Source organism: Oreochromis aureus, linkage group 2, assembly GCF_013358895.1.
Source record: "Oreochromis aureus strain Israel breed Guangdong linkage group 2, ZZ_aureus, whole genome shotgun sequence".
NCBI lineage: Eukaryota > Metazoa > Chordata > Actinopteri > Cichliformes > Cichlidae > Oreochromis > Oreochromis aureus.
In genome coordinates, this window is record NC_052943.1 from 2,722,125 (window position 1) to 2,735,991 (window position 13,867).

A 13,867-nucleotide genomic window follows, 5' to 3' on the forward strand; every position below is an offset into this window, starting at 1 on the left:
AAAAAATGATATAAATGGCATGACACATTTTTAATGACTAAATCGCAAAAATATGGCTAATGTAGCAAATGTCATACAAATTAAAACTCATATATGCAGATTCAAATTTGATATTTTTTTATGTGTATATATTTTGTCTAAAGGTTCAACAAACACTCCATTATCCAAAAATTAAACATTTCTGGCAGTTATTTCATGGTTCAGGTTTTAAAGGGTTAAGTTGGCCTGAGCTACAAACCAGTGGTACTTTTTAAGTCAACTGATCAATCACCAAATATTTAAATTTTTACTTTAGTGTACTTTGTAAGACAAAATCTATATAAACAAACTAGAAAGTGATTTTATAACATGTTATTTCAGCTAAAGCCAAGCCTTAAACCCAGATGTGCATATTAACATATAGAGCACATTTTCATCTGAACAACTTTCGTCCAGATTCCATTTTCCTGGCTCAAATCACGTTGTCATATTGTGGTCAACGGTATCGTTCCACTGCTGGGGGGAAAAAAGATGATATTACAGCCCAATTTTAGATGCCATTCAGAGCTTATGATCTGTTCTAATCCAACTAGCATACATAAGCTATTTATGACAACACTAATAAACAAGAGGGGGAGAGTACAGATGAGAGACAGAAGAGGTATTTTGAAGTGGATGACAGAACCAGAGGCTTTATTGCTACAGGCTGGAGGCTGTAATTCAGAGGGAAGGCCTTGTGGGAAGTGCTCGAGGGTGACAGTTAAAACAGCACAGCTATCTGAGGCTCAGACCACGAGGAAAACTAAAAGAAGTGAGAGGAATGAGGGACAGAGAGGAAAGGAAAAAAAACAGGAGGAGGGGAGTCCATTTGGGCAAGCTCTTTGTCATTTTTTCGACCTCTAACATCTCGCCATCTCGAACTTGTCTCACTTCTACAACTTGTTTTCTGTTCGTTCTGTCTGACCTGGGCTCACCCCAACACTGCCGCAGCACACTTCCCCTTTCATCTGTTCCTTTAGTCATGACCTCTCCCTCCATCTTTCATATTCTGAATTTCTATCATTTTATCTCACACACATTTTCTCCAATTACTAAACCAATATTTAGTAAGCAGTCCATACTTTTTTTCCATACTTAGTGTATGAAAAAACAAAACTCCATACAAATAACAGCGAAGACAAACATTTGGTCGTAGGGATGAAATCAAAAGAAAATAGAATGAACTTCCTCCTACTCGTTTCTTTTTATTTCTGACACCCTCCTCTGTTTTGTACCTTCAACATTTAAGAAAAAAAATGCTACACTTTTTTTTGTAACTCGTTTCATCTCCCACTATGTTGCCGCCCCTCCCCCGAAAACAAAAGAACAGACAAACAGCTCAAAAATTTACATTCAGTGTTTTATTGCCTTGAAGGTAAAGAATAATATTACCAAAGAAACAAGATAAAACAATATCCCTGTCACTCACAGTCTCTGGCTCTCTCACATCCTCATTTCTTTCTCCTGTCAAGCATTTTTCTTTATGTTTTTACTTACACATATCTTATATAAACCCTTGGCTGAGTGAGGATTTTTGTTTTTGCTGTTTATGTTCGTGTTTTGCTTCTTGTGTTGTTTGAGTTTTAATCAGTGTTTCTCTCTCCTGCAGTATTTGGTGTATAATGGTGTATGTCCTCAATATTTCTCTTCTCTGTGTTTCCCCTCGCAGTGGATGGATGCATTGACTGGTCTGTGGATCTGAAGGAGTACCATGTTTTGGCTGGTGAGCCTGTTCGAGTTAAATGTGCCTTGTTCTACAGCTACATCCGAACCAACTACACCATGGCCACCAACGCCAAGCTGCGCCTCATCTGGTACAAGAACAAAGGCGATGCAGAGGTGAGCGTCACTGGTCTGAACTACAACTGATGTGGAAGGAAAGTTGAGGCAGGGAAGAAGAGTCATGAAGTTCAAGGAAGACAGCACGAAATGGAAATTTAAAAAGTTAATTAACAAAAAGCATTAATTTAACCTAACCATAAGCTGCTCACCAGTTAGTAGCCTGAGCAGCCCTGAGACTGTTTAGAACACGGATGTGACCCCTGGGTCTCGGTATTAGCGTGACCCATGTGCCATTGCTTATCAAATAATGCCAGTAAGCTCGGTTAGCGTGCTGTTGCCATAAACCTTATTGGTGCAGCTCACACAAATATCTGCTCATTAGTGCTACGTGACACACTAATAAAATACAAGAATTTTACACTTCAAACCTTCATGTTTGGTCTGTACCACGCAGCAACAGATTTTCAGTTAGTACCTGAATTTGCAAAGTTAACAAACCAAGACCATGATTTATTTATTTTTTTTGCCAACTGGAATAAATAAAAAGATACGTTTTCCCCCAAAAAAGCTGGATTAACCATCTGGTTGGGTGGAAACGCTCCACAAATAGGAGTGTAGTTATTTTTCATGTTTAAATTTCTTTCCAAAGAGGAAACAGAGGTCCTCGAAAAATTAATGCATTATTTTTAAAGAATAATTTGCTTTCTCTAATTATTATAATAACTGTAATTATTTTATCAGTATAGGTATCTGTAAGCATAAATTTGAACGTACAGGTATATTTCTTACTTACCTTTTATTTTATTTATATAGCACCAAATCACAATCAAAGAACTCTATGAGCAAGCACTCGCCACAGTGGGAAAGAAAAACTCGCTTTTAACAGGAAGAAACATCCTGGAGAAACAGGTTTAGGGAGGGGCGGGGCTATCTGCTGCGACGAGTTGGGAGTGAGGGAAGGAGATGGGACAAAGACACACTGTGGAAGAGAGCCAGAGATGAATAATAACTAGAGATGGCACGATACCACTTTTTTATGTCCGATACCGATATCATAAATTTGGATATCTGCCGATACCGATATGAATCCGATATAGTGTTTTTTAATCAATAAAACTGTTTTTTAATATCTTGCTGCATTTTGTATAAGTTCATACTGAAGTTTAAATAAACAACAACACTAAAGCTATTCTGTTATACCTGTATGTAAAAAATACACTGCACCCAAAATATTTCATAGTTCAGCAACACTGATCAATCTAATAAACTTAAACCTGCTCCATCCTCCCTATTCTGGTATTTTAAAGAGTACTTAGCAGAAATATTAAGCAACCTAACTAACAGGGTTGCAAACTCCCAGCAAAAAAAAATAGGGAACCACCCCCCACCCTCCACCTCGTGATGCTTAATCGATGTAATCAACTTTAATTTGATGCAGGGTGAAAAAAAATGCACAGAAATAAATTATTTTTCAATAATAATTAAATAGATTCAACATCTTTCTTCAACAGAATTGCAGACTGCACAGACGGTACCTTCCCAAAGGAAAAAGTACTATAGCTTACTCGGGTATATTAGACTTAACAGTTACTATATACAGTAATGGACTTCTATACATTTTACATCAGATTAAAACTTTGGGTGTAAGATTCAGATAATTATTTATTAAAAGCTAGACATTTTAAATGAGAATAAGAAAGAAAAGTATGTCGTTGTGCCCCCTTTTCCCTGTTCATGCCCTATCGGCCCCCCTGGCTAAACTTTGCTAGATACTGTATATTAAAAAATGTCTCAAATTATGAACAGCATATCTGAGTAGCAAGGTAACACTTGGTATATTATTAAAATATATAACATTTTTTCATAGCAACCACATTACTGTTGTCAATTCTAGGTCAAGAGGAAGTCGTTACAGATTATAGATATATTGCTCTCCATCGTTGATGTCAATAATACATATTATAAGAGTCCTGTTAAATTAGATTGGATAATCTTCTACTTATTGTGTCCTTTAGGAGCCCATCATCTTCTCGGGTCACAGGCTGAGTAAAGAAGATGACTCCATCTGGTTCAGATCTGCTGAATTGGAAGACAGTGGATTCTACACATGCGTTCTAAGGTAATGTGGATGCATGTCAGTGCACAGGCCTGTCTGACTCCATTCTGACCAGTATCCTGGCACTGTAATGCATCAACCCTGAAGTAAAATAACTACAACCTAGTTTCTCTTACAAAGTAGGATTCGAGATTATTTCTGGTTCAGATGGGTGCATTGTTTGTGAGAATCACATAAACACAGCTCTTCTCCCCAGACGGGAGCTGGGTCAAAGTGAACACACTCAACAAAACACAGGCTTTATTTTGAAGTTTCACTTCCAGCCCCAGCACATTTGCTTCATAAGACTAAATAAACAGAGGAAGGATTTCAGCAGCATGCAAACAAAATATCGTTGGCCCGACTCTGACCTGCAGCAGGGTTCACGAGGTCGCGCTGCATTGTTGATTTCATGGGAACAAACTGGGAATAAATTTCTGACTGACTCTCTCTACACATGTGGTCCATTTGCATAGCGAGGGCAAGAAGCAGCACTGTTTTCTGTCTGAATGAAAAGAAATAAACACTATATTTTATTTTATGATTAAAAGCCCCTTGTTCTTAATAATCAAGTATTCAAAACACAGATGAGCGGTGGATTACAAAACGTTTCATCATATCTTAAGCTGCTATTTTATTATTTGACTATTAGTCAATCAGTAGGACATTAGCATTTTTTGAGGTCTGTTTGCAATATCAGAACATTAGTTTTATGCCTTGCAGGTGAGTGTGCGCGCCTGTGTGGACATTTGGTGTGAGATGGTGCACCTGTGCTTGCCAGTTGAGTGGAACGCTGCCAGTTTATTCAATTGAAAATGTACAATATGACAGTTGGCACCACATCAGAAACTGGGTCCTGTAAGGCCCTCTAGAAATATGTGTTTATGTGTAAATTTGTAATGGCAGCACAGTGTGGTGGAGTGGGAGGAAACAAATCTGCACAACTGCTTCGGTTATTATAGTATATTACACTTATAAACTGTAATAATGTATTAATAAAGATGTCTTGGAAAAAGTGAATTATATTAAACTAATATCTATTTTTCCTACAATATTTTTCCCAAGGTGGTGCAAAGGTAGCTCAACACTGCAGATAACCAAAATAAACACACTTATGAACAGAATGACATCTAAAGATTACAAAGATTTTTCTTCCTTGATGTCATTTATTAGACCAAACTTGGAGCACGCTGGAATTCTTATGGGAGTAGCTCACAATGAGAGGAAGTGACACGCAGCATTGTTTAAGTAAAGACGGATCAACTGGAATGGTATCACAGTATTTATTGAAATTACTGAGAAGAAAACCAAATGGTAAAAAAAAAAAAAAAAGGTTAATGGCAGTTAGGCTTCCATCAGTGAACCAAGAACTTCAATATCAGAATGTCATGCAGAGTTAAATGCTGGGAGTAGCCTCGCAAGAAGGCAGGTTCATCAGGGAACATATCCTGGAGGCCTTACAGTGGCACAATCACAGGATAGCTTTTATAGAGAACCAACAAGATGGTCTGACGTCAGAGCTGCAAATATAGGGACTTTGACAGCGTGGAAAAGTGGAAGCGACAGAGAAAAACAGAAGAGGAAGAGAAAGCATGACTTCAACCATATCTGGCAGAAGATGAGAGAAACCACAAATTCTAAAGCTTTGAAACGTATATAGTATATAATGACAGCTGAACTTAATCTGCCGATGTGGACCATGGGATGTGGTCGTATTTATTTTTTTATCTTTTCCCATAAAGAAGAATTAACTGGATTGATTAAAAAAACACACATTCAGATGTTTGGGGTTTTCTGTAACAGCTTTTTATTACTTCCATATTTCTTAACACAACAATGTTGCAAAAGAAGGCTGACAAGGTGAGAAAGTGAAACAGGCAGACAATATGAAAGAAACTCTACATTTGTTAGTGGAAATTGAGGTAAACAGTAACATATTGACCAACTGTCTGTTGTTACAGTCCATTACAGATGCCTTTTCAGATTTAACGTTACCATACGGTGGTTAGTTAAATGCTGTCACGTTTGGTTTAACCTCCAAAAACTACACTGGGTAAAGGGATGGATTTTTTTTTACCACCCTCTGAAAAATCTGGCTGCTTATACTTTTTTCCAGTGTTGCCATGTGCTTATCTCCCAGTTAGCCACAATTAGCCAGTGTTTCATTTGAAAACAAGGACGCTTTGGTTGCGCAGCAGCACCGCTCTCCTCTTGTTTTATTCCATAAATCACTCGACCTGCTTTGTGCTTGATCCTGTTTGTCTTCCTTCTCGGCATCTGATACCTTCACTACCTCAGCCTTCTCCTTTCTGTTTCCATCTTTTCCCCTTCCTCTTCCTAGCTGTTTTTATTCCCTCCCACACCTCCTCTTCCCTTCATCCTGCCAGCAGCTTCTGTCCTCTACACCTGAACCACCTGTTTCTCTTTCCTCACTCCTCCATACCATGTTCCATTGTTTCCCATTCCCACTCCTTTTCTTTCCCCACATCAGCGTCCGATTCCTTCTACCCCTTCATGGCCCTCATCCTCCCCCTTCTTTGCTCTCCTCCCACCTCTTTTTTCTGCCAGAACTTGACACCTATCCTCCTTAATAAGCTCTCTCTCCCTCTCTCTCTCTCTCTTCCTGTCTTTCCCTTGCTCTCTCAGCATGACAACCTAATTAGTGCTTGGTGTCTGTCATTGTCTCAGGGTTTCTTATTAGCAAGCACACATACACACACGCACATTCACACACATAGACACATACACACAAAGAGGCACAGTCCCCCCTATCCTAATGGTGAGCCACCAACTGGATCCTATTATACTGCTGAAGGTTGTATCTAGAATTTGTAACCATGTACAGAAACAGCAACACGGGAGCAAGAGAAACTCTACTTTCAGATGTGCTTATTGATCTTACACACGTTTTTGTTGCTATAATAAAGAACAGGCGATATGTGGCCCGTTTGCTTACAGTCAAAGAAAAACATTTTCATGATTAATTTAAATTTTACTCTTGGTATTCAATCCTGGCATTAAGTGCAGTTCAGTTTATAAAAGTAAAAATTAAATTTGATTTGATATTTGATTCTTTTCAGCTGGATTGATATAAAAGACCAATAAAACTGTGTAATAGCTGACATATCTTCATGCGCTAACATGAATCCTCTTTCCAGTATATCAGCGTTTCAGGATGCTGGGATATCTTTTGCAGATGGTTGCACATTGTTTGCCATGGTAACATGAATTAATTTATTTATTTTGAACAAATATGGATAAGTATATGAACATATAAGTTTTCAGTGTAGTTTCCATGTAGTGTGTTCCTGTAATGTGTGCCCATTTAAAATAATCTTTGAAGAATATTTAATGTATTAAAGAAATCTTAGCATTAGCACAAAATACTGTTAGCTGTTAACTAAGGCTAAGAGCTAAAGGCTAAGCTGTTAATTATCCAGTAAGACCTGTGCTGTGTCCAAATTCATGGGCTGCATCCTCCTGAGGACCCGGCCTTTGCGGTCTACGTGGGCCGGAAGTAAACAGCCATGGAATTGGACGGTCTAGCCTTCCAATAAAAAGTTTTATTTTATTTTATCTAATCTAATCTAATAACTTTAATCTCAGCCAAACCGATTTACTCATGAACAAATAAAACACTGAAAAAAAGACAAACAGTAACATTTTTAGGTTGTCTAAGTGACTTATATATTACGTTTAACCCGAATAGCAAAAGTCGGTGGTGATCTGAAAATGATGTGCCGGGAGTTGTGCCGTTCTCGGCGGCTTCAGTGACCCTCGACCTCCTGGTCAGCTATGGAGCTGGTGGGTAACAGACGGCTCCGAAAGCGTCGAAGCACTTTTGCAAATATGTGATATCTTGATAAACCGAGCAGATATTTGAAGTTTACACAGCTACATTCTCGCCTGAAAATATGTTAAAAGTTTATTTTGTGACCCAGAAAGATTAATAAGAGTAATTTTAAAACTTAGTAGTGGCCGCCATTGCCGGAAACTGGAGTTTGGCTGGGCCGCGCTATGAATTCTGGGATATGGTGGGCCACGAAGGACACACCCGACCCATCCTTCAAATTCGGGGAAAAGGAGGACACATTTGTCGGCTGCATTTGGAGGAGTCTACGAATTTGGACAACCTTCGGTGCGTCGCTGTGACGTAATCGGTCTACAAATGCGTCCTCAGGAGGATCCAGCCCATGAATTTGGACACAGTGCTGGACTGTTTGTAAAAAGAGTATTTACAGTGTTCCCTTGTTTATCGTGGGAGTTACGTTCTAAAAATAACCCGCGATAGGGGAAGCAGCCAACTTTATTTTTTACAATTATCATAGATGTTTTAAGGCTGTAAAACCCCTCACTACACGCTTTATACACTCTTCTCACACGGGCATGAACATTTTCACACTTTTCTCTCTTGTTTAAACTCTCTCAAAGTTCAAACCTTTGTAGAAAAATAAGTCCAGTATTATAGAACCCAAAGATCAAACCCTGTTTTCAGGTCCAGAACACAGGAATAGAGCAGCTGCCAGAGAATTCAACATTAATGAATCAATGATACGGACGTAGAGGAAGCAAGAAGAATGAGCTGAGGAATGTTTGACTTATCTGACTGTTTTGTTTTGCTTAATGCGCCTTATAAGCCGACAAATACAGTAACTTCTACCTTCCTTTAGCATCTCCAGAAGTCCAACATTTTGTGCGATGGTTAGCATCTTCCTCTGCCTTTGGCTGCTACCACAGGTGTCTTTGACGGTGCAAAACGTTTCGTCGACATTGTTGTGCTTGTTGGGGAGAAAACTTACAAACATACAGTACAGACCTTCAGAGTCACACTGCCAGGATTGAAGATTTATGTAAATTTGACAAGCTGGACGCATTCTGTACTGGACAGGAGACACGGAGGAGATTGACTTACAATGGGCTACAGCCAATCAGGACGCAGAACACAATGCGCTGTGAAAAAGAAAAAAAAAGACCTATGCAAAATTGCACAAAAAAAATCCACGAAACAGCGAGGCTGCGAAAGGTGAACCGCGTTATAGCGAGGGACCACTGTATAGGTTTTGTGCTCTGCATTTTAACATTTTGGTGTTAGTATTTTGGCCACCCACCACATTTGGACATGCTGACAAATCAGCTAACCCTAACCTGTATACACATAACTTTTCAGATAGATTCAGATAAAACTTTAACTCATAACACCATCCAGACTGTTGAAGCATTAAGAAAAGAATAACCTACCTTAATGTTGTTTTGTAGGGGAAACCGACTGACGTAGGCTAAAACCTTTCTTAACTCTAAGTTATACATTTAAACATGCGAGTCTGCAGAAACTCACTTTTGAATTAACTTAAATGGCCACTTTATGAGTTCTGGAGTTAGTAGCTTGGTCATAGCCCTAGTTTTTAATTAGTTGGTGTACAGAAATGGTCGTGAGTAGAAGTTCTTTAATGCAAGACATTTCATTGTGTTTCTGACAATTTCTGATATTGTAGCAGTTTGTTAAGCTGGTGAAAGCTTTAGTTATGAGTTTGACGCATTTGAATTCAGTCTTCTGGGTAGTCTCATAAATGTTTTGTGATAATGTACAGATGATAAATAATAATTACACAATTAACAGCTATTTAATCAGTATTTAGTGTGAACACTAACCTAAAATGTGGCAGATATTCTATTCTATATTCGACTTGTTCATCAGAGCTGACAAATGTATCGAGTGGATTATATAAGGTTTAGAAATGCAAAAGTAAACCAAAAATCATCTTAATATTAAACATTTGACTAGCCTCAAGCAGTTTAAAAAAATCTTTGAAAACAGAAAATATTTAAGCTGAGATCATGGCATTACAACATCTATGTTTTAGAAATGTATCGTATATAAATAAGAAACCTGTTTAGTCTCTGTCTCCTGCACATTTGACCATTCATCTATGGCCCTCCCTTCTCTCAACAATCCACCCCTCCATTAATCTTTCTAAACCCTGTGCTTGTCAGCAGTGATAGATGTGTGTGATAAGATATCTATATCATCTTTAGTGAATTAACAAGCCGTGACAGAGAGGGTCATGGGGAAAATGGGGAGGTTTTCTATGAAACTTTCTTTTTTGTTTTCCTTTTGGGTTTCTCTATTCACTGCTGCGGTGTGGCACAGTGCACCGTATATGCAGACTGGTAACAAATTAAAGAAAAAGAAAACCTGAACTCTTAATCCCTACAGTGAGGGGGATCCTGTGGGTTGTGAAAATATGTTTTCGAATAGCAGACCTAATGGTGTTGTGCTTGTTCGTAGCAAAAGGGTGTCTCTTGTTTCCCAGTCAATTCTCACTGGCGTAATGTGATCTTCTCATGAGTTCACACAGGAGCTGGTCCAAATACAAGCTACAAGAAAAGAAAAAAAATCGAACTACTTGTCCTGTCTTGTTTTAAAAAGTGAAAACTAAGTTGAATTCTCAAATACAAGATAACACTCTGTTGGCCTAAGGCAAAATAACTGGGATTCAAAGTCCACAGTGATCCTTTTGATAACCTTTTCAAAGAGGCTGGCCTTCTTTAATTCATGGACTACGTCCTGAGCCTGCTCCGCGGTTACAGCCGGCTGCATTATGTGTTTATACTTGTTGTTGAAAGACCTCAAATTATTTCAGCAATTTATTAAATGAACGCGAGGAAACAATGTGACAGTGTGAATGATGCATCTGTTGTGAACTGTCACCTAAGTGTGCTGCTTCTGTTGCTTCACTTTCAGTACAGTCAGACTCTCAGCTTCAGCTTTAACGCTTTGGTTCATTCTCACAGCTGCTGCAGAGAGAAAAAACAAAACATCCACCGTTTAATACCTCGTCATCAAGGTACAGACGAAGTCAGTGACAGCCTGCTGAACGGGGAGGAGGATTTATCAGCTATAGACTCCTTTTATAATTTCCTGATACTGAAAAATTGGGAAAAACTACACTGAATCTAAGTGTTGCTGTATTCTCCCTCCAAAGGGAGGAAGTATGTCATTGGCTCTGTTTGGTTATAGCGAGATGTAGAGTGTGATTAGATATCATTTTCAAATGTTGTGTGATGGTAGACACAAATAAAAGATCGAGTTAATTTAATTATTTAAATTAACTTTGGTAAAAATTTGAATCAGTGTTACACCAAATGAAAAAATTTGCAAAAACTTGATATTAGCCATATTTTATGGATCATCTTCAAACTTCACAATAATATACAGTATACTAGTTTTTATTGACAGTTTAATTCTTTTTTGTAAAATTCATTTTTGATTTGAAGTATTTATTAAAGGATTAATAATTCATTTTGAAATATTGATTTATAAATAGTGTTTTTGTCTTAAATTAAATAATTAAATAATAAATTACTTTAGTAATTAAAACAAATAAGCGAATAATAATAAGAGAATTCATAAATGAATTTATAAATGCATATTTTATTGCACAATTCATTATTTAAGTGCAGAATTCTTTATTTCGATGTGCGTGACTCTTAGGACATGAGTACGTTGGTCGGCGAAGCATTTGACCTTGACATTCACTGCTAGTGCCCAAGGTCAAATCGGACCTTGAAAAATAATCTTCAAGAAACCGTATGGAGTGATATATCATTTGAAAGGGCATAGAGAGAGCTCTACAATACGTTTTTATTTTTCTAATACGATGCCCTGCAGCATCACAACAGGCTGACGTCATCATTTTGTAATAAAAACATCATAAAGCATCCAGGTTTTAGTATAGCCACTGCCCTTTGGGGAAAGCTGTGCCCTGTGAGCACTGTTGTTTGATGTCTGCGTTAATAAGCTTGCCATATGAAAGTAAAAGGCTATATGTCAGTATAAAAAGGATTTGATATATTATTGTGCAACTTTTTTTTCACTTTGCTTACAATAAATGAAACAAAGTAAATGAGTAATTACACCAGTTTTACTGAGGTCTCCCTGAATTTGTGTTGCTCTCTGCTGCAAGTGACAAACCAAACAAATCCAATTACAAATGAAATTAGTTTCTTTTGATGTGATGACTGGTTATCATGGTTATAGTTGTACAGAAAAATGTTTCAGCATTTCTACATAAATATGGCCTAAACATCACTGAGTTTTGTGAAACCCAGTTAAACAAGTTCAATTAAACTAAAGTGGCCTGAACGTCCTCCGAAGGCTCTCCTTCAGAGACAGCTACTCCTCCACAAATCAAGGATCAAGTTAAGGTGGCTAACTGGGATGCCTCCTGGATGCCTGGTACGTGAGTCTTTTAGGCATGCCAAAGGTCAAAGGTCAAATGTGTAGAGATTTAAAATGTTCCAGTGTTTGTGCAGGTCTAATATTTAGAGGCAGACTAATCCAGAGTCTGGAACCTGCAACAGACAAGGCTATGCCACCGTGAGATTTAAGCTTAGACCTTTGAATGGATACGAATCATTTTGAACCAGACTTCGTGTTTTTTTTCTGGAGAATGAAGAGATAAGAGCTCAGATAGGTAGGAAGCGATTTAAAATCAAAAAGTTACATTTTAAATTGGATCCTGTAAATAACATGAAGTCGGTGTGAAGGATTTCCATGTGATTAAATTGTTTTACTTTAGCATTATGCAAGTTTTTTATTCCAACTTAATCAATGATGAATAAATGTTTTACTGCAGTTGAGTCCAACTTAATTTAATTGAGTTGATCCAACCTCTGCAAATTACTTAGTCCAGCTAAAGTATTTAATGCTAACAGAAAGTCATTTATTAATATGGAAATCTGTTCCATGATTATTTTAAGTTCATTTAAAAAGCTTTTGGAGTGTTCAACAACGTCTGGAGTCTGGTTAACATAAAACTTGAATGGATTTATAACAACTTTCACACAGCTGTCGCTCCATCCATCCTCTTCCACATATACTCATTAGGGTTATGGGGGGACTGGAGCCTATCGCCGTTATCATCATCATCATCATCATCATCATTGTTTCAAGTACATCCACGATATTTCTGAAAACAGGCCCATATTTCACAGATCGGATGAGCTGCTGATGCTGGATTGTAGTTGTGTTCCTTCAGGAGAGCAGTGGTTGTTGGTCAGCATCCTCTTGGCAAATTTCTGAACACAAACATCAGCCAATGTAATGTAAGCAACGTATTTAATCAGAAATTTCACCAGGTCCCTCCCTGTGTGACCTCTCACAATATTACATGCTTTGCTGTTGGAGTGATCTTTGTTGGTCGACCTCTTCTGTGGAGGGTGATGAATGTCTTTCACGATCTGTCTGACTGACTGATGAAGTCAAAACTCTTTAGAAACGGTTCTCTAACGTTTGCCAGCCTGGACAAGTCTTTTCCAATTCTAGGTTGTGGGAAGTTGGAGCCCCAGTTGTCATGTATAGGGCAAGAAGTGGCATCTGGTCAGAATGCCCAAGCAACACACACAGACATACAATCATCCAGGCTCACATTTACAACTACTCGTTCCGTCCCACTGATACAAATTCAGAGTAATTTCACCCCTGAATTAACTGCTATTATTGTTCACATTTATGCAGAAATATAGAAAACCTCAAAGGGTTTACACACCTTTTCCTGGGGGGATAAAGGTTTAGTAAAGCCCCTTGTGTGTGTTGTAGTGGGTGGGTTTGCGAGAGGGGTTGCAGCCTAAAGACACTGTTAAAAAAAGTATAGGTGAACAAAAGTAGAGTGACATTCCTTCTCAGGAGACAGTAACTGGAAAATAACATGACAAGACGTGAAGCAGAGAAAGAGAGATGCGCACAGGGAGGGAGCAGAAGAAATGAAGGCAGGTGGGCGGCAAGGAGAGAGAGAGAAAAGAAGGTAAAAAAAGAGTCAAGGAGAACGTAGTTAAATTGGAGGGGTGGGGAGAGAGGGCAAATACACGGAGAGAAAAACACAGGACGGTTGATAGAGAGAAGATGGAATTATACAGAGAGATGAGGGAGAGAGTTGGAAGAGATGGAGAAATGAGTAGAGGAGAAAAGAAAAG

At 38.3% G+C, this 13,867-nt stretch overlaps 1 protein-coding gene across 4 annotated transcripts in view; it reads left to right on the top strand.

The window, feature by feature from the left end:
* The window catches only part of il1rapl2 (interleukin 1 receptor accessory protein-like 2), a 375,066-nt gene that overhangs the window by 203,513 nt on the left and 157,686 nt on the right, over positions 1 to 13,867 (top strand). For all 4 annotated transcript variants that reach the window (XM_039615227.1, XM_039615236.1, XM_039615233.1 and 1 more), the window contains exons 3-4: positions 1,688 to 1,857; positions 3,816 to 3,919. In XM_039615227.1, the coding sequence (XP_039471161.1) occupies positions 1,688 to 1,857; positions 3,816 to 3,919 (274 nt within the window). The remainder of the gene's footprint in view (positions 1 to 1,687; positions 1,858 to 3,815; positions 3,920 to 13,867) is intronic.